We start from the raw sequence: 21,537 nt of genomic DNA, 5'->3' as shown, positions 1-21,537 counted from the left end.
ACTTTCCATAGCTGTCACTGATAGTGTTGGTATAGTGCGAGCTAGTCTGTATAACGCAAATAACTATAGTTCCATAATAACTGTACGATAGTAGGGCAATACGTGTTGGAGCTTTAGACTTTTCACATTGTTATCCCTGTAGTTAGATATAGTTCTTTTTCCCTCTCCTGAAATGGCAGTGGTATAGAGTAGCCCGTTATGGTGCCCAAAGTTGCTCTAATCATGTAGGTACACAGGCTTGCAATCACACACAACAAAGACTCCTTTGTTGTTTTCTCCCTCCTGATGTCTGACCAAGATTCTGCTTTTCCCTCTCCTCTGATGCCCTCAGGCAGGGTTGCCAGGTCTAATTTTCAAAACCAGCCAAAATCAGCTACAAAACCAGCCCACAACTAACCAAGAGGCACTTCAATAGTAGCCCAAAAATAGCACAATATGTGCAATGAAAAAAAGGCTAAAAAAACAAATCTATATGAAAATATGCCTTTTTCAAATTCTCACTGTTTCGTATATTTTTCCATGAAGGAAAATGGGACAGCATCGCCCGTCATCAGGGGCATAACTACAGAGGGGGCCCAGGAGGTATAGGGGGCCCCATAAGGCCCTAATACATACCTCCCAACTGTCCCTTTTTCGGAGGGACAGTCCCTCTTTTGACAGCTCAACCCGCAGTCCCTCATTTGTACTGGAAAGTCCCTATTTTCTCTGCACTGAACAGCCAGAAAAAGAAACAAAGTTTCTCACTTAATTGGCTTTTATCAGAGAGCCCAGAACAGCTAACAGGTGCAAATAAGATATTTTGTAACAATTTTGAGACACAAAAACACAGTTTAGATAAGGAGAAATATTTTCAAACATTCATAACCTGCCAAATTTTGTAAAACAAACATGGTAATTAGGGGGTGTGGCCACAGAAAGGGGTGTGGTCAAAAAATTGCAGCGCTACGTGTGGAAAAAATTTTTTTGTCCCTCTTTTTACTTCCAAAATGTTGGGAGGTATGCTAATACATATACAATCTCAATAAATGTTGGTAAAACAGGTCAACCTCTAGACAGTGGCGTAACTACCGGGGGAGCAGGGGGTGCAACTAGGCATGGGGCCACACCCCCGCAGGGCCCCCCCAATGGCGTAACTACGGGGGGAGCAGGGGGTACGATTGGGCCAGGGCCCGCACCCCCTCAGGGCCCCCCGGCAGCCCGCACGACACTCTGTTCTGCGGCTGTTTCCGGCCGTACGGAGGGGGGCGGGGCCCGGCATGCACGTCCCGCACCAGGGCCCGCCCCCTTCTAGTTACGTCTCTGCCCCCCCGGCAGATCACGTGCGCTGCAGCCGCAAAGTAAATGCGCACAGATGGGGGTGGGGGGGCTTGCATGGCCTGCCCCCCACCTAGTTCCGTTACTGCCTCTAGACTTGGTGGCCAGCAGATTTTTGCTGCAAAATTGTCTGAAATTGAGGAAAGTCAACAGAAAACCAGAGAATGCTTAGGTACAGAGCCCAAAACCTGATAACTCCCAACTTCTACACAAGTCAGTCCCATTGCATGCTGGGTATTGTAGTCTTACATTAAACTTGGCAGTCGGCAAATTGTTAAACAAAAACTACATTTCCCAACATGCACTGGTAGAAGCAGGCTTGGCACATTACGGCAAGGAAAAACTTTGGCTGTTTTGCAAAGTACAAACCAGCCAAAGACCGAAAAAGTAGCCCAAATCCGTACCTTGTCTAGTTTGTACTTTCAAAACCCACCTGGGCTTTAAATTAGTATCCCAATTTGGCTGGAAAACAGCCAACCTGGCAACCTTGCCCTCAGGGATCCCTGAAGCCTCTACCACTTTCAGCCTCCCCCCACACACACTCTGGTGAAATTCAGGGCTACCAACATTACAGGTAACACTTTTAGCAGGAAGAGAAGAGAGCACCTCAAAAGGATCTTCAGGAAATACTCAAGTCACAAGGACAACATGTCCCTTATAGTGGGTCTATGTCTGTATGCTGCTTTAATAAAATTAATTATGAGATTTTCACCAAGAAGGCAATGGCCAGGAATGTCCAGTACCATCAGAAGCCAACTTAAATGATGGCCATGGCTTCAGCCAGGGGGACTTTCAATGGTGGGTTGTCACAGGTGGGCCCTAGGTTCCCCAGTCTGACACTGGCAATATCTACCTATCTATGTGTGTGTGTTTTTGGGTTAGGTCTTTCTGGGCCTTTGTAGGACAAGTCATCTCAAATCTCTTTGATTGGAATACCAGTCTCCATTTACTTCTTGAGAAGTTATTAGCCTAGATGTTCACATACTTATTCAAGCTTAAAATTAATATTTTTAACCTTTTGCTTGTCAGCTGGCAGTTCTTTCATCTATGCTGTGCGTAACCATGGCACTATAAGGGACTACAGTTGTTTATTATTATTTGGCTAAAGATCAGACCAATCTGCCAAAAAAGTAGGCGTGTAAGGCTAAACGCATAAAGAGATACTGACATCAGAAAATAACCTTTTTTTTATTATATTTTATCATAACATTATATTTGAATGCTATTTATAATTTTGCCATAAAAGAATTTGCCTGATGCTTTAACATTACCTTTCTTACCCCCATGTTCCTCTTTGAGGGGGCTGCCATATTTGTGCAGCAGTAGTTTAACATTAGAATGGCTAAAATGCTGGTTGCTCGCCCGTGGAGTCCAGAGTTCAAACCTTTCAGGGTTGTTTGTACCTCTACAGAGACATTTTCTTCAGGCTGCATTCAAAAATTTACCGAAGCAGAAGCTGCTGCTCTGAGAAAAAAAGGCTGTTGCTAGAGCCTTCAGACATGGTCAGTATCCAATGAGTCGCTTGTATGATGAAAACACCCCTTTTTTTGTTTTGGAAAAAAGTAAGGGGGTGTGCTCAGCCCCCTGTGGAAAAAATAGTTATTGTGACCCGACTACTGACCTGCAGATGGAAGCGAAGGTGACAGAGGGGAGATGGGGAGCTAATGGAGTGTCTGTTGTAAAAAGTGGCAGCAGCTAATCCCCAATGCCTGTCTGTAGTGGCACTCGGTTCCCAGGATGTGTAAGGAGAGAACAGCGACTCTGTATTAGCAGTAATGTCGCCAATCAAGGTCTCTGCGCTGGAGCAGAGAAGGCGTGAGTAATAGAAGATGCCCGGAAACCCCGAGACGCAAACTTTCAGTTTTCGCAAAGAACAAGTGGCGCCACTTTCAAAAAAGCTGGCTCGGTGTGAGAATGCTCCCGGTGGGTTTGCAAACAGGGCGCAGAGCACCAAAGAAGTATTGCCGTCCCACTTTTTGTCTGCCCACACAGCTGTGGTGTTCCCCAGTTAGGGAACAAGAGGCTGTGTGAAGAGCAGAGGGTAGCGCATTCAGGTATAAAGGCTGAAACACTTACCTGCCCTGAAGTGCACCCTTCTCCCTAGTCTGCTGGCCAGTTAACCCTCTGGCTGCAGGGATAGGAGGTGGGTTGGCTCGAACTGGGTGGTCAGTACAGGTGCACTAAGATAACCCCGGCGAAAGCTCCCTCATTGGAAGATATCTAAATGGGAGGGGAACAAACAGCCTACTCAAGAGTAGGTGTTTTAGATATCTCAATTTCTCAGGTTAACTGACAAAAATAGCTGAGGGAAACATTTTTTTCTGAAGACAGAGGGGCTCATTTATAAACACTGGGCAAGTTTGCTCCTGGGCAGTAACCCTTGGCAACCAATCAGATGATTGCTTTCAGTGTTCAACCTGCAGCTGACTGAAAAAAGCTAATCACTGATTGGTTGCTAAGGGTTACTGCCCAGGTGCAAATTTGCCCAGTGTTTATAAATGAGCCCCAGAGTGCTGAGTAGATGTCCTAAATTCCATAGACACAAAACTGACCTGACAATGCCTGTAGAGGAGGGATATAGCTGGGGAGAAGGAGCTAGTTACATTCTTTTTTCATATTGTGTCCTGCATCCTAGTGGTACCAGTTATACCACCCAGTCCCTGTGTCCCCCAAGCTGACAATGAAAAATACTTTAAATAGTTTTTCTTTTCTGGTATAATAAGGGTAATTCTCATAAAAAGATTTTTCTGCAAATTTCGCAAAAATTAGCAACATTATGTCAGTTGTAACTCAATAAACACACATGAAAAAGGCCAATATGCTTTAATCACCGATAGAAAAACGAAACCCTACTAATAAATAATGGGTTCTTCTCTTTAGTTGTACTTTTTCATATTCCATCAAGGTTCCAGGTAACCAAACCCTTCCCAACCATTGTTTTGTGAATCCACAAAACTGCCCCTTCTGATATCACAATTGTAATGGGTACTTACATCACCAGAAAGGGTTACTCACACCAACCTGAGTTCCATCTCTGGTATAGTACTACAGCAAGTATTTCTACTTCACATAATTTAAGAAAAATTTATTTGAGCCCAAACAGTCTCCAAGAAATATTATTCCTTTATTCAATGAAACAAATTCCCAAAAGGCTCCTAGATGATTTAGAACGACGTGATTTTTACAAGGCTCATCATTGTGGGAATTACTTAAATGCAGCAGCTTCTTCCTGTGAAGATAGACCTTTATAAAAAGGTCTTTTCCCAGAAACTAGACAAAAGGGCTCTTTATAAGCAAATAAAACAAACAGTTCCTTCCTTTTAAGAGCAGGATTTTGGGTAATAGTACAGTTCTACAAAGTGCTGATCAGTGAAGACGGCATATCTTGCGGCACTACCAATGAAGACCAGAAGGGGGTGTCTTCTCATCCTTATTGCTCTCCAAAGAAAAAGGAGGAATTCGAACATCAAAGTGTGAGCCATCAGGCCGTTCAAAGCGAAATGTACCCCTGAAAAGGATAAACACAGATGCTGTTACTAGAGCATTGCACTTTTATGACTTTATGCATGGATATCCTACAGTAGGGAGAATAGTATGCTGTGGAAATTCATGGTTTATTGAGTGTAAGCTATTTTTGTCTTTTCCAGGTGGTTCTCTTGTAGCAGAATTATGTGAAGGGGTTTGATAAACTAAAATACCAGTTCTCGTTTAACTGAAATGCTTAAGATTAGAGCATTATTCTAATTTCAATTAACTGGAAATATTTTCTACATAAAATATTACTCCTTTTTTTTGTAATACAAAACAATTCTACTTTATTTCCTAGCCTTAGAGAAAACATGGGAGCAGGATTCACAGTGAGATATTATTTCATGTTAGCTTCATTGGTGTTTAGATTTATAGGTATTTTATAGTTTTGGAAACTAGGGTTTTATGCCCAATGAAAGCCGACACTGCGGCAACAGAATGTTCCTGTCTACATGCATAGTTTTTGCTTGCTAATATATAATTGCGAAGTATGTGTAAAACCTACTACAAATATTCTAACTAAACAAAATTTGTAAACCAATAGCTGACTGACAAAATAAATACCTTGTCACTGTACTAGCACAACTAACACAACAGCTTTCTTCCCCTAGGATAATACAGTTACACAATAAATGGGTTAATGTGGGCCATAAGTACTCTCTAGGCAATGTACTGTACAACACTTGTTTGTTCATACCATAGTTTAGTGATTTTTATGATTCTTGGGTCAGAACCACTTCACCACTTAACAGATAAACACAAACACTGATGTAACCCTCCCTGTTCCAGACGTATGTGGGACAGCCCGACAGGCAGGGACAATCCTGGCCCCTTGACCACCTGCTTCCGCCCCCCCCTCCCGTGCACTCCTTTTTGCTCCAGACGGGGTCGACCAAGTCAGTGGAGGTGTCCAGGATACTAGCGTCGAGAGCGCAATTGAGAACTCTGCACTACAAGAGCCAAATTTCTGGAAATTCCGCTCTTAAAGTTACCAGGAGCAGCATTATTGCTGCTGCCCCTGGTAACTAATGGGGCGCTCAACTCGTCTCATTAGTGCAGCTCCCCTGCCCACAGGGAACCTTTCCCGATACCAATATTTTTTTAATGCTTTGTATTCTGTATTGCAGGTAAGTTTTACCTTTATGCCACATAAACTAACAACTTCTGATCCTAGTTGTTAAAGGAGAACTAAAGCTTAACTAAAGCAGTAGCTACAAATGTTGTACATTCTGTTTTGGGCTTCTGTACCAGCCCAAGGCAACCATAGCACTTTAGCAGTAAATATCGGTGTCTCCAAAGATGCCCCAGTAGCTCCCCATCTTCTTTTCTGCCGATTCACTGCAGATGCTCTGTGCTGCTGTCACTTACTGAGCTTAGGGACCCACTCACAATATACAGTACACATAGAATAGAAATGTCACAATATAAGGCTGATTAGTAATCAATACAGATAATTACTACATGGCAGCACAGAAACCAGTGCAATTAGCATCAGACTTTAAAGGGGAACTCTGGCTTCCAAACCAAAATTTAATAAAGAGGCCCACATAACACAAAAACCCCCAATATATCCATCACAGTTACCGGTTTCTTCAAAAAGTATGAATAAATGCAATTTTTTAAAAGTTCTTCTCTTTCTGCATCATTTTGAATCCTAGCAGGGAAGCAGGGACTAAAACCCATGTTACAAATTGTAACAACTTCTCCACAGTTTACAGACAGCATGAAGGAACTACATAACCCACAATGCATTGCAATTTGATGATGTTCTTTCCTTATTGAAATCACATGTGCAGGGAATTGTGGGGTTTGGAGGATGCAGGCTAAGGACAGATGGCTGCTGATGCAAAGTAACAGTAGTCAGCGAGCTCAGCAAAGTAGTCAGGCAGATCAGCAGGAGAGCAGGGGGCTAGGTTTAGGGAACTGTCAGAAACCATTAAAAATCATGAAAATTCTGCATATTTTTTTAATTGATTTATATTGCAAAGTTGCTTGAAATTATGTTTACTTTTCAAAAAGCTCAAGTTATGTTTTTGTGGAGTTCCCGTTTAATAATCAGTCTTGTAGCATCAGCTTATATTACAGACCAACCTCATTTTCTGCTTGATAATTTGCAACAACCCTTAAGCTTAGCTTCTCAACAGCTGCTCAGAGCCCACAGACACTTTCCAAGATGGTGACCCCCTGTGACAAGTTTGATGTCCTGGATCATTGCTGCTATTGACAAGCTGAAACTTTACTCGGGTGCAATACTGTCAGTATATAAAAAATGACGTTTTTTAGCCATATTAATTTTTAGGGTTTTATTTCTCCTTTAATGTCTTTCCTTCAGATTTCCATGCCTAGATCACCATAAAGAAAAAGTCATCCAACAGAAGGCCCCTGCACAGAATCTCTTCAACCTCTCTCCCACATCAGGTTTGGAGGTGCCTTGTTTGGCTGCTTCACTTCTACTCCCTAGGAGCATGTGCAATAGAAGCCAGGACCAGATCAACTTCCAGCACACATGTGCATTTTTGTTAATTGGTGGGCACTAGGTTGTCACTTTGCACTTTTAGACATGATCCAGAGTCAAAGATGTTAACCCTGATCCAAAGTGATCCGGGGGCATCTTGGACATGCCTGTCATGCCCTGGCCCTGCACCCATTTAGCCCCCTGTAGTGCTCCCCTGCTCCACTCTGTATTGGATAATGATTCTATGAATTTCAATAAACGTTAGCTAGAATTCCAAGACAATTTACTGACAGTGGGGGACCTGTTACTGCAGAAGATTGGGGGAGAAGTGCTTAAATCCAAAAGACCCAAACAAGTACAGGGAAAATGCTATGTCTGCAGAGCATGAAGAAGGGGTTTTAGTCAATTTAGAAACAACTATACATATAAAGGTAGTCCTGTATCACATGGTAACTCACCAAATCAAGGAGGAGGCCCAGGAGCAAAGGCAGCTGTTCAAACCCGAATTTTGTAGAGCAGGCCCTCGAATTAAGGCAGTCTTCCAAACAGCAGATATAGGTAAAATTATTTATGTTAGATGTAGAGCCTTACACGTTTCATGTTACAAACACTTAGGGGCCAATTCATCAAGAGTCGGATATCGAGGGTTAATTAACCCTCGATATTCGACTAGGAACTAAAATCGTTCGACTTCGAATATCGAAGTCGAACGATTTAGCGCAAATCCTACGATCGAAGGATTATTCGTTCGATCGAACGATTAAATCCTTCGAATCGAACGATTCGAAGGATTTTAATCAAACGACCGAAGGAATATCCTTCGATCAAAAAAACTCAGGCAAGCCTATGGGGACCTTCCCCATAGGCTAACATTGAGTTCGGTAGCTTTTAGCTGCCGAACTAGGGGGTCGAAGTTTTTCTTAAAGAGACAGTACTTCGACTATCGAATGGTCGAATAGCCCATTCGATGGTCTAAGTAGCCCAAAAAACACTTCGAAATTCGAAGTTTTTTTTAATTCGAATCCTTCACTCGAGCTTTGCAAATGTGCCCCTTAGTCATAGGCTATACATAATTTTACCTATATCTACTATCTATTGGAAGACTGCCTTTATTCGAGGGCCTGTTCTACAAAATTTAGAAACAACAACAATGTAAAGCAAATGCCTTAATAAAAAAAGAGTACTATGAGTAACTCCTATAAATAGCTGTAAAGTAACTTCACATGCTCATACATTTTCATAGCTTGGTGGATTCACAATTTATGCCATTGTAGGTAAAATATTTCTAAACATTTAGCAAGGAAACATTTCTCACCACATATGACCGCTGGATGCCTGCAGAGAGACATGGCTGCTGTACTGAAACGCTGGCTGCTCCTTAGATAGTACTGGTTCCTATAAAAATTCAGAAAAAAATACATGTTTATAAGACAATTCATACACTCAAATGCACTTACTTCTCGCAATAGCCCCATTCCCAGGTAATGACTTAAACCAATATACCCAAAAAGCTTACCCTGCCTACGACTCCACGGCCCCTCACAGTTTCCAAAGTCCCTGATAAACTGAAAATTCGCCAGTGTCTTTCCCGCAGTTGAACTACTTCAGTAGCGAGATTCTCCAGACGTATGCAGTACCGCCACTGCATAAATACAAGGAAAAATACTTTAAAATAGATATTGCTTGCGTTAGCATTTTCTATAACAATATGAACATTAGTCTGAGTTAGGGAAACCTATTAAAACAGTGGTTGTCAAAATTTGTCAGTTCAAGCCCCACTTGGAGGTCCAACCCCCTTAACCCATGAAATGAGTACAGATATGAAAAGTATTGGTCTGCTAGTTATTAAGACATAGATTCAAGGATAACAAGGAAAGCAACTACATATTGGTTCCCATACTAAATTGAACTTTAACCTTATCTAGAAGAGCTAATGGGCATTGCCCCGAATATTTATACTGTTTAAATTGAGGCAGATAAAGTTGTGCAATTAAAGCAGGATACAGAGATTAACTTTACCAACTTTTTGGTAAACAAAATGGCCCTTCACTGAACCACTGCTTAAAAATTCTAAGCAACTTCCCCATTTACATTAATTGTGCATTTTGAATGGCTTTAGTTATTTATACTTGCATCTGAAAGATGTGTTCTGACTCTTGAAACAAGTAGCAGAATCATGTTCTCCAGCTGCCTTCTGGAGTCAGCACCAGAAAAGCAGAAAATACAAATATCCAGACAGATATTGCTTTCAAAAGCAAATAACTTTTAAAGTACAGAAAGCTTTTAATTGATGCCTATTATAAAGTTGCTTACATACAGTGTTTTATACTGAAATTTCTCCATATGCGGACTACAATTACAAGTTTTGTGACTGTATGTCCAAGCATAATATTTTTGCGCTTTGAGTGAAAATTTAATGAACACCTGTTCTCTTTTTTCTATGTTTGAATCTTAATTTTGTGCCTCGTCATCTCCATGCAGATTTAATGTGATGACTTATCTTGGGCCCACGTAGGCAGTTTTTAAATTACTCTAAAAATGTACTTACCCAGTATACATGAGAGTTTTGAGCTTCCTAAAAAAGTAGAAGAAAATACATATTAATAGGGATCATCAAAATATTTTTTACTGTTCTCACTAATAACCCATAAAGTAAACAAGTGTAAGATGTAATCAATGTCTCAATTTCTCACTGATACTATTTATGACTGAATAACAATTCATGTAGATCTTTTAGCAGCATCTGGATATGACAGAAATCCAAATCATGTATATTGGCTTTACGAACAGTGGAAGTGAGGGTCATTTATATTTTCTGTATATTTAAAGCAATTCTATTAATATGAGGGCAGCTACAATTGACTTAATGTAGCCACCACTACATTCACAGAATTGGTCGTCCATTATTATTTTAAAGAAGACCTAAAATTGCAAAAGAATCGTTGCCTGGTTTGTCTGTAGGCTTTATTAGAGATGCGGCACCATTTCAGTTGCATTTGATTTAAGAATATTCAAATACTGTACATTTCTTAATTTTTATCTTCCACCAAAAATTAATTCCATTAGGAAAAGGAGATGCACACAGCATTTCATTTTGTCATGATTCAGTCAATGTTATGTAGGGTCTCATTAGTAAAATTAGTAAAAGGGGTTTTGTCTTAAAAATATTAGGAACACTGCAACAGATTATAAAATAGAAAGTTATTTCACTTAGCTGCTAGTGATTGAAAGCAAGAGAAGGGCTTTGTGTATAGAAATTGAGTATCTTGGCACAATGGGATTACTGAATATGTACAAAAGACTTGAAAATATTTTGACTAGTCGCCGTTCTAAAAATTTAGAAACACAAGTACAAACTTCAAACAAAGTCTGACAGCTGCAATACAAACCCTCATTCCCATGTAGAAAGGTATGACTGTGACTCTGATATTCTCTGTAGTCTCCCGGTGCACATCTGAAAGCTCTAGCCATGGGTGATTCTTCTCCTGCCATGCACATAATGTTTCCCTTGCAAGAAAGGGCGGCACTGTGGGGCACGACTGACAGATTAGTGAAATGTAAATTTAAACTATAGTGTATGAACTTGCTTAAATCTGGTGTGTCTGTTACCTTTAGTCTGATCATAACTGAGAAACCTTTCAAACAGCTCATGCTGGATGGGCAACTGGTCTGCAGAGTTGTACGGAAGAATGTCCTCATGACTTACATAGTCTAAACCTTTAGAAGAATAAAGGTCACATATATTTGCCACAGATTTGAAAACAAATTCAAGAATGTATATTTAAGCAATGCCCCTCACAATAATTTAAAACGCTTCCAGATTTTAGAAACGAGGGTTTGTTTTTTTGTACGCCATTTCCAACATTTTTTCTTTTCTGACGTGGGCGTTTAAAAAATAAATGAATTTATAAACCATGCAATTCTTACTTTACAGTAGTATTTACAAAGGCAATTAAAGTCTAAAATAGAACAAGGCTAGAAATGCTGTATTTTGTATACTAAATATAAACATGAACTTACTGCACCACAAGCCTAATCAAACAAATAATTTACACTTTCAAAGTTGGCTACAGGGGGTCACCATCTTGTAACTTTGTTAAACATCTTTGCAAGACTAAGACTGTGCACATGCTCAGTGTGGTCTGGGCTGCTTAGGGATCGTCATAAACAAAGCTGCTTGAGTTCTGCATGGCTGGGAAGTAAGGCGGGGGCTCCCCCTGCTGTTCATAAGTATGATTGTTTCCCTGCTCAGCAGTTAGGGACCATCTGACAATTCCTATCCACAGCAGTAAATGAAGGGAGAATTTCACTGCATACAGTCAGGTTTCTTATAAAAACGGTACACATTTTTTAATTAAAGTATATTGGAGATAGGTTTCTTTTTCATTAAAGAAAGTAAAAATGGGATTTTATTTTTTTGCCTTTACATGCCCTTTAAATGTCAGCTGTTTATATGGAATAATGCAGCTAATACTGTAAATTAGAATATTGATTTATGATTGATCATATAGAAGTATATGCCTGCAGCCCCATTTATGTAATCGCTGAAAGTCTGAGGGGAAAATTCATAGACAGTTCTGTAATTTGGCCCATATCTCAAACCCCAATGCCAGATTCAATGCATGCTCACTAGTTGACAGAGGAAGAGAACAAATCACCTACCAGGAATTGCATACAGCGCTCGACTGTCATCATGATTTGCAAGGAATGTCACAGCTTCAGTTTGTGACCTCTGGGACTAGAGAGGGAAGAATTCATATACAGTAATCCACAATTCTAAAGAACCACAGCATATAAAATCTTATAGAATCTATAAGCAGGTTAGGAGACCAGTTTGCTTTGGAATACAATTAACACAAAAATAAAGCTGGCCAATTTGGACCCAGCTACCTGTCATCTGCCTTGTTATCTCTTTCCATTTCTGTAATGAAGTAATTTTTGCTTTAAATCAGCAAAAAAAATCACACATTTATTTCATACCAGACAGGTGGGTAAATTGCTGAACCAATGTTCATTTCGGGCAACTGCCAAAAGACAGGATGTGTCTGCACTGACCAATTTGGCCTTCCATATGTGCAGTTAGAGTTCCTAGTGATCAGCTTGTTAAACTTTACATCCAGGCCCAGCTTTACATTCTACAATGTTTCAATCTTTCAAACCTTTAAAAAGGGGTGGGCGCTACTACCTCACGCCCCCTTCCCTTACTGAACTTTGTTGCAGCAACACAGCTTACCTCTCATGAATGATGTCTGTCTTGGGGACTAATTACTAGTCAAACAGGAAACTTCTGGTTTCACAGTCACATTTATATAATACATTTTTACAAAAAATGAGGTGTTACACACACACTTTGGCCAAAATATGTAAGCTCACGTGCCACGTCAAGGCCCCTCATGGTACGTGAGTCCTACACTATTTATGAGCATTATAAGTTTGTAGTCAAGTAATCAAGTCCCCCAGCAACCAATGTGATGGAGTAGTAAGAACAATGTGCACTTATCCTTAGTTCAGGAGCTCTAGCGGGAAAGCAGGGAAATGGCGTATTCATGCAGAGTAGAGCAGCAGAGCTCTCTGGTGCCATCTTCTGTATCTTCTGGTTTCTCGGGGAAGTGAGCACCAGCACAGATCTTGTTTGTGCATGCGCAGTTGTGACCATTCTGTTATTCGTGCCTACTGCGCATGCGGGAAAAGCTCAGAAGATTGCTGAAGGAAAAGAAGAGTATTCGAAGATACAGAAGATGGCGCCAAAGAGCTCCGCTGCGCTACATAATTATGCCATGGTACATGACAGGGATACTTTTTCCACTGAGTTACTAAGAGGGAGAAATCATTGAGGGGGGCCAATGGACGGAAGGGGATGGGGATTTTTGATTACCGGGGGGTTTAGATCTCCTTTAATAAGCAGAATAAAAAGCACTAAGTCTGCATATTTCCAATATATTTGAGCCTACATGGTTTATTTCAATTGCCTTACTTACTATATGGGGACAGTCTCTTGCATCTATTAGAACTTGATAGTATGTGTGTGTTTTGCCTTTGACTTCTTTGGATCCATGAGCAACTGATGTGTCTACCCTGAAATCAGAAGATATATTCATTGCAGATTTTATAATAAAAATGCAAACTCAGTATTAACTGTAATAAAACAGAACTGCGAGTTTTTCCCAGTGCACATATTAAAAAACAAGTGTTTAATTTCTTAAAGACACAGGTCTAGGGCAAACTGGGCATTTAGACTGTGGTGGTCCTCTGAGGAGTATACTTTCATGGATAACAGGTCCTTGAGAAGAAAATATCATTGTTATTCATAACATCTCAGCATCACTTTAACATGCTTTAACTGTATGTTTTACCCTTAAGAACATGCCCTTTAAAAAAGGAATTATAACGCCGAGTTAAAAAGAAGCAGACATCCACAGTTGCGCCAGCATTCAATTATATATCAGTGCAAGGGGGGAGGGGTGTCCGCCACATTTAAGGCAATTATACTATATACAAAAGAGGACTTATCCCCCTATCCCGTTGCACTGTAGAAAATTAGACACAATGTATTACAGTAAAAAGCAATATTTATTAATAACCATGCTAGTGAAACAAATTAAAACATATTTAAAAAAACCAACAGCGCTGCTGGAAACAAAAAACGGGGAATACCCTGATGTTAATTAGTGATCACTATTTTTTATACTGGTTGAAAAGCCTTGCATAGGTAAAAAAAAAATGTGATTGGAGCAGTATAGATAGTTTGGTAAAACGTATTAGATGTGAACTCCCGGCAGAAACCACATTAAGGGCATATATGCCAAAATGTCCCTTCTTCTCTGTATAAGAACTATATCCCAAGCAGGGTAGGGGCTGGCTCCCCTTGCAAGTCCCTCAGCGGAAGCCCCTTGAGCCGAGGTTAGATGCAGGGTAAGTAAGGAGTTAGCTGTAGCAAACGCTGGATCCAATGTAGTAGCCTAAAGGCTATATATGCAGAACCCCAGTTCAGTATGCCAGCAAAAGGTTTCCTATACTTGCCCTTGTGTGGATATCGTCCGTGGTGTGGAACGCTCACAAATATCCGTCAGATCATCCCCGGGATAAAAACTGCATCCAATCCGCAAGGGTAAAACACCGCTTTGAGCCCAGCAGCGCCGAACTACTCGACAGCTGTTTCGCCACGAAAGTGGCTTTGTCAAGAGATGCCAAAGCCACCCTGCTTGGGATATAGTTCTTATACAGAGAAGAAGGGACATTTTGGCATATATGCCCTTAATGTGGTTTCTGCCGGGAGTTCACATCTAATACGTTTTACCAAACTATCTATACTGCTCCAATCACATTTTTTTTTACCTATGCAAGGCTTTTCAACCAGTATAAAAAATAGTGATCACTAATTAACATCAGGGTATTCCCCGTTTTTTGTTTCCAGCAGCGCTGTTGGTTTTTTTAAATATGTTTTAATTTGTTTCACTAGCATGGTTATTAATAAATATTGCTTTTTACTGTAATACATTGTGTCTAATTTTCTACAGTGCAACGGGATAGGGGGATAAGTCCTTTAAAAAAGGACATTTATTTAAAAAAAAAAATCTGGATAGGAGAGGGCCTGAATAAAAAGCAGCAATAACAATACATTTGTAGTCTTAAAGTTGTTTAGAATTTGACATTCCATAAAATACTAAAAGCTGTCTTAAATGAGAACCACCCATTTAAAGCACAAACTATATTTCCCAAATATCCCATTAAGTCATGGCTGATATTTATCTCACAGCAGTCTCAGCCCAATAACTAAATACACATCATTAAAGGAAATGTAACGAAATGATGATAATAGGATGTCTGTAGTATTTTGTGTCACTTAATAGTCACAAAAGCAGAATGCACAAATACTCACTTTTCTGAGACAGGGGAAGCAACATCTCTGTCATACAGTCTGGCTTGCCATGGGAACAGCACGATGCCTCTATACCCAAAGACACTGTGAAGAAATAGCTGCAGAAAACACAAGAACAATGGGAGACCCATATTAACAGGCACATGTAATTTACACACACCAAAAGACTGTAAACAAATTGTGTTTGGCTCAGTAGTGCTCAGTAGTCGGAATAGGCTTAGGTTCTGCTTACAGATTTAGCAGTATCATGCAACTACTAATACAAGTGCCAACTCATTTGTGTGTCTAGGCGTCCCTACACTCCAGACTGCAATTTTGTAAAGTTAAAAGAATGATGACTAATTGCAAATGGTCTCAATATCACAGCATACATCATACTAAAAGTTTATTGTAATGTAAATTACTACTTTAAGCACCCACTTAAAACAGCAGAGATTTAGGGGTTTATTTAAAAAAAGGTAGAATTTTTTATAACTCGAATGAACTTAAAACTCAAGTGGTTCCTTTTTAAGAAAAAACTCGAATACAAAAAAAAAAACTCGATTGCAAAACTTTGAAAGGCTTGAATCGCGTTTTCGAGCAAAACTGACAAAAAAACTTGAACATCATGAAGGCTAATAACATCTTCAAATGGTTCAGGGGACCTCTGCCATTGACTTCTGCATGACATCAACAGGTTCTAGATGGTATATTTTTGGATTCAAGCTATTTTCAGGGAGGGGGTATAATCATTTTTGTGGAAAACAACTCAATCCTTATTAAATCTGCCCATAGACGCACCAATAATATTGTAGGAAACCAATTTTTGGACTATATTTGGTGCATGATAGTGGGAGATGAGCCGACTGATATTGGCAGAAGAGTTGGTTATTGCCGATCAGGCTGGCTGGAAAATTTTAATTGGGTGCCTTTGAAGGCACCCGAACATCGCCCATTGTTAGTGCTGAATCGTCAGATACGGGTAGTATATTATTGTTTCTACCTGTATATCTGACGATTCAGCTCTACACTATGTATTGAAATGAAAGATCTCTCCTGGAAAGTTCTTTTCCAGGAAATATCGTAATTGTAATGTCTATGGCCACCTTAAAGTGGACCTGTCACCCAGACATAATAATCTGTATAATTAAAGTCCTTTTCAAATTAAAGGAGAAGGAAAGGTTAAAACTAAGTAAGCCTTATCAGAAAGGTCCACCTAAATATACCAGTAAACCCTCAAAGTAATGCTGCTCTGAGTCCCCTGTCAAAAGAAACACAACATTTCTTTCCTTCTATTGTGTACACATGGGCTTCTGTATCAGACTTCCTGCCTTCAGCTTAAACCTCATTGCCCTGGGCAAGAGCATGCTCAGTTTGTTACTCTTCCTCCCCCTCCCTTCTCTACTGTAATCTGAGCCCAGAGCAGGGAGAGACTCAGGCAGGAAGTGATGTCACACAATGTTAATACTGCAGCTCCTATCCTAAACAAACCGAGAGTTTCTAGAGCTTTTTACTCAGGTATGGTAAAACATTCTACAGAATAAATATAGCATTCTAGCTTGCACTATTGCAGCTAATCTATTGGCAATAAAATGCCCCTGTAGCTTTCCTTCTCCTTTAAAAATTAAATCCAAATTCTTTTTTTATTAAACGTTCATAGCTGTTGTAAACTCATTTAAAAATCTCAGCTGTCAATCAAATATTGTCTGCCCCTCCTCTATGTCTCAGGCATAGAGGCGGGGCAGGCAATTAATTTCACTTTCCATTCAGCACTTCCTAGATGTCACTGCTCTCACCACATTCCCCAGTTCTCTTTACCATTTAATTGTGTAGCCAGGGCATGGGGATTCACATCCAGTCCCCGATTCTGATGCACAAACAAGATTCTAAAATGAGGATGCAAGGCTTGCCTTAATAACAGTGTCCACAAAATGGCTCCTGCCTGATTGCTATGATTATGAGTTCCCAGACCGAAGGGTATACAGTGACGGGTCCCCTTTAAGTGTTTTAACAGCCTTTGCACACAAAATAATAAACAAAAATAATAAAATGAATACATCCAAAGTGACTTAAGTATTACCTGGCCTGTTTCATATTTTCCTTGTTGCTTTGGCACTTCAAACACTCCAACAGGTTCTAGTACTTTACCTTCTGGTCTGTTTCTGGCAGAATAAAAAAGCCTGTTAGGCATACTGATACATTACTGCTCCCTTTTTGCAACTAAATTTCATTTATATAAACAGTTTATTAGTTATAAATATCTTAGTTAATAGTGTATTACATGAGAAATCTAGATCTTACATTATTTTGCTACAGTATATTTTTAAGGTCCACTGGCTTTTGCTTCCCTAGCTTAGCCACAGTTCTCTCTTCATTTAAGAGTTTTACAGATGGCAGAAACACGTCCAGTGCTCAGATGAGCTTATAATTAGATTTAATAAAAAAGCACCAGTCACCAGTGTTGGCTTGCAGCCAGAAATCTCAGTATTAAGCATTTTCTGGCAGTGACGGTTATCGTTAAAGATAATGAAAGGCTCCTCGGCATGATGTGGGTGCTTCTAACACTGAAAAAATAATACATCAGGTGGACTAGATAAAGAATTGTGCAGCAATGATCTTGTATAACTGTTATAGAAATCACCAAATTATGCCTTCATATCACAAAATAATTGCATGAATGCTAATGAAATAAACATTCACCTACAAGCTGCTTCTTGTTTGCAAAGACTTTCTTTGCTGTACCTCCCTTTGCTGAGGTTTGAAACCAGTTCTCGAAGAGGCAGTATTCAATAACTATATCTTGTGTTGAACATCATTTAGAATAATACTTTACAAATAAAAAAAACTATGGTTTCTGTGAGCTAAACAAGGAAACTGGGATTAATTTTAGTATCCATCTCCCTGGTACTTGTGAGCAATTGTTGAGGTAGATAATTAGACTACCACGGCACAAATAACACCTGCATAACAGACTTCTTCATATCTGTAAGCAACAACAAACAGGGAATGAAGACGGTTGTTTATAGAAAGCACATTTGCTCTCTAAGCCCTTTATAAATAGCTCTCTAATAGATGCTATCTCTCACCATCTAATCTTCTATTTCCACCAACATTGTGCCAGGAGCATGCTCAGTTGAAGCTCATCTGCCTTTTTTTCCCCCATTTTGCTCAGTGCTGAATTTTCTATAGATGAGCAGTAGTTACATTAAACCCCATTATGAATATTTCAGTTTAGCACAGCCTTTTAACTTTTAGCCTTAAAGGAGAACTAAAACTTAACTAAAGAATCAGGCTAGAAATGTTGTATGGGGTTTGGTTTTCTGTATCAGCCCAATGTAACCACAGCCATTTAACAGGGAAGATCTGTGTCTCCAAAGATGCCCCAGTAGCTCCCCATCTTCTTTTCTGCTGATTCACATGCTCTGCGCTGCTGTCACTTACTGAGCTTACTGACACACTCACAATTTACAGTACACATAGAATATAAATGTCACAATATAAGGCTGAATAGTAATTAATACAGAAAATTACTACCAGTGCAATTAGCATCAGAATTTAATAATCAGCCCTGTAGCATCTGCTTATATTACAGACCAACCTAATTGTCTGCTTGATAATTTGTAACAACCCCTAAGCTTAGCTTCTCAACAGCTGCTCAGAGCCCACTGAGCATGTGAGTGTCACAGACACTTTCCAAGATGGTGACCCCCTGTGACAAGTTTGAAATCCTGGACCATTGCTGCTATTGACAAGCTGAAACTTTAGGCTGCTGCAATAAGTGCAGTATATAAAATACGGCATTTTTAGCCACATTCATTTTTAGGGTTTCGTTTTCCTTTAATTGCCCAGTACAGACATGCAAATCCAGAGATTTGAGTGAATCCAAATTTGATACTAGATTCAGTGCATCCCTAATAAACAAAAACAATCATATTGGGTGAAAGGTGCAGTATAGCACCTCAGAATAAAAAAAGTGAAAAGTTTAAAGGAAAATTCCATGAGTAGATCAGCAGCTTAGCTTGACTGCTGGTATGTGACTACAAATACCCCGGAGGCCTTGTTCCAAGCATACAAAAAGGGGGGTTGTGGGAGCACTACAAGACTAAGTAAAAATATATAAACATAATAGAAGTGCAACTCATTCCAAGGATAACAGCCTGAATATTTCAGTCCAGATAGTCACAAGTGGGCCCCTTCATAACACGGATGTGTCATATCTTCATACAGATAAGGGAAGTGTTTACAGGCTTTACTCCACAGCTTTTTTAGCCCGCTAAGGGATAATCACAAAGGCACAGGTTTCTGGTCACCACCAATATTTTGGTAGTTACAAAGTTCATAATGGAAAAACATACTGCAGCTCAAGTTATGCAAATAAAATTGTCCAATCCACATTCTTTGGAACGAGGCTACATATATACAAAAACATTGATCAAATATCCAAACAAATAAGTTGCCAAGCGTTTTACCCCAATTGACATTGACTGCCACTCCAACCAATGTTTTGATCTACCTTCAGGGGTTGCTATGTCATGCACCTTGTACCTGGGACATTAGAGACGGGGTGCAGGTTATAGACAGATATAAACACAATAGCAAATATCCGTGACCCCAGGTCAAATATATATATATATGCAACAAATAGAGCTAGACCTTATATATGTGCAACATCAGGTGGAAGGTCTGGCATCTTTATAACTATGTATAACATACATATCCCCATATACAATAAAAGGCACTCATTTTGCGCAGGTGCAGCAACCTAAGACAATAAAAATTAGGGGATGCACACACCCTGATTTTCAACGTTTGGGTGAACACAAAACCAAATCCTTCTTCTGCACCGGAAAAGCGGTTCAGATTCGGTTCTGAATCCTGAACCAAAACTGAGATTCAGTGCATCCCTACAAAAATAAAATATTTGCTTTAGGTTACTGCACCAAGGGAAATGCAGTGGGGCTCATTTATGAATTCTCGGCAAATCGGCACCTAGTAATCTTTAGCGACCAATCAAAACTTTGCTTTTCTTGTTTTACTTGTCAAGCTGGGTGACCGTAGCCTAGAGCAACCAAATGTGCCTTAAGTCTTACTCCCTAACCCCCTTATTGTCGAAGAGCCGTCACGTCAGATACACAATTTGTGCTGAAAGTCACACACAAGAAACAGTTCTGTGCAGAGAGAGCACTGCTCACACATGGAATGACAGCAGCATTACACAAGCACATTCCTCACATGAAGTTTTAGAGTCGGTTCCAGGCGCTACATAAGCACAACAACCACAACCCCTGCTCAGTCAGTATCAGAGTTGCCAGGCTGGCGGCTTCCAAATTGGGCTACTAATTTAAAGTCCAGACGGTTTTGAAAGTACAAACTAGCCAAGCTATAAATTTGGGCTAGTTTTTGGGCCTTTGGCTGGTTTGTACTTTGGAAACAAGCCAAAGTTTTTTCTTGCCCTAATGTGCAAAGCCTGCGTCTCCCAATGCATGTTGGGTAATGTAGTTTTTGTTTAACAATTTGCCAACCGCCAAGTTTAATGTAAGACTACAATACCCAGCATGCAATGAGACTGACTCGTGTAGAAGTCAAGAGTTACCAGATTTTGGCCTCTGTATCCCAGTCTCCCATCTCTTTTAAGCATTCTCTCATTTTACAGTGACTTTCCTCAATTTTTGGGCAAAAATCTGTTGGCCGCCAACATGTCTAGAGGTTGACCGGTTTTACCAATATTTATTGAAATTGTATGTGTATAAGGACCTTGTGGGACCCCTATACCTCCTGGGCCCCCCTCAGTAGTTACACCCCTGGTGATGGGCGAATCCGTCCCATTTTGCTTCATGGAAACATTTGCGAAACAGTGAAAATTTTAAAAAGGCGTATTTTTACATACTGTATATTCATATAAATTGTGCTATTTCTGGGCTACTTTTCAAGATAATTAGACCTGACAACCCTGCTCAGTTAGTATAATGCTGCTGCTTCTGCGTAAGTTTCTGCAACGAGTGAAACTCAAAGGGTTAAACATTCCGTCTCCAAAACGGAACTCTCCATTCCATGCCCTTTTATATAAGTCGTTCTTATTTGCTCGCCCGAGCCTACGCAGCACCGCGGAAGTTTGACACCTCACACGTGTAGTTATTTACCCTCTGCTTTATTTGACCTATAACGTGTCACCCCTGACCCCGTTACCGAGAAGTGAAAGTCCGGTTCTGTTGAAGGCAGCAAACACACACAGACCGCGGAAGAACACGCTCGGCTGGCCGCAGGTCAAAGCCAAAGCTCGACTGTACTATCCCTCGACGATATCGGCCCAAGAACGATAAACACCTCCGCGCCACACAAGCCGCCATACTCTTGCGAAGTACATCTGCGTCAATACGTCGTG

At 40.2% G+C, this 21,537-nt stretch overlaps 1 protein-coding gene across 1 annotated transcript; it reads right to left on the bottom strand.

Moving 5' to 3' along the window:
- Positions 1-4,122: 4,122 nt before the first annotated feature.
- poldip2.L (polymerase (DNA-directed), delta interacting protein 2 L homeolog) lies at positions 4,123-21,524 on the bottom strand (the record flags this gene model as incomplete). Its single annotated transcript, NM_001091713.1, is given in 11 exon segments — positions 4,123-4,822; positions 8,613-8,692; positions 8,814-8,939; positions 9,846-9,872; positions 10,687-10,823; positions 10,907-11,014; positions 11,960-12,035; positions 13,276-13,372; positions 15,177-15,274; positions 17,236-17,317; positions 21,342-21,524. Coding segments are annotated over 11 exon segments (1,107 nt in total). The 3' UTR covers positions 4,123-4,707.
- Between the last annotated feature and the right edge of the window lie 13 nt (positions 21,525-21,537).

This window comes from Xenopus laevis, chromosome 2L (assembly GCF_017654675.1).
Source record: "Xenopus laevis strain J_2021 chromosome 2L, Xenopus_laevis_v10.1, whole genome shotgun sequence".
In the NCBI taxonomy this organism is placed as follows: Eukaryota; Metazoa; Chordata; class Amphibia; order Anura; family Pipidae; genus Xenopus; species Xenopus laevis.
This window is presented reverse-complemented; position numbering and strand designations above follow the sequence as displayed.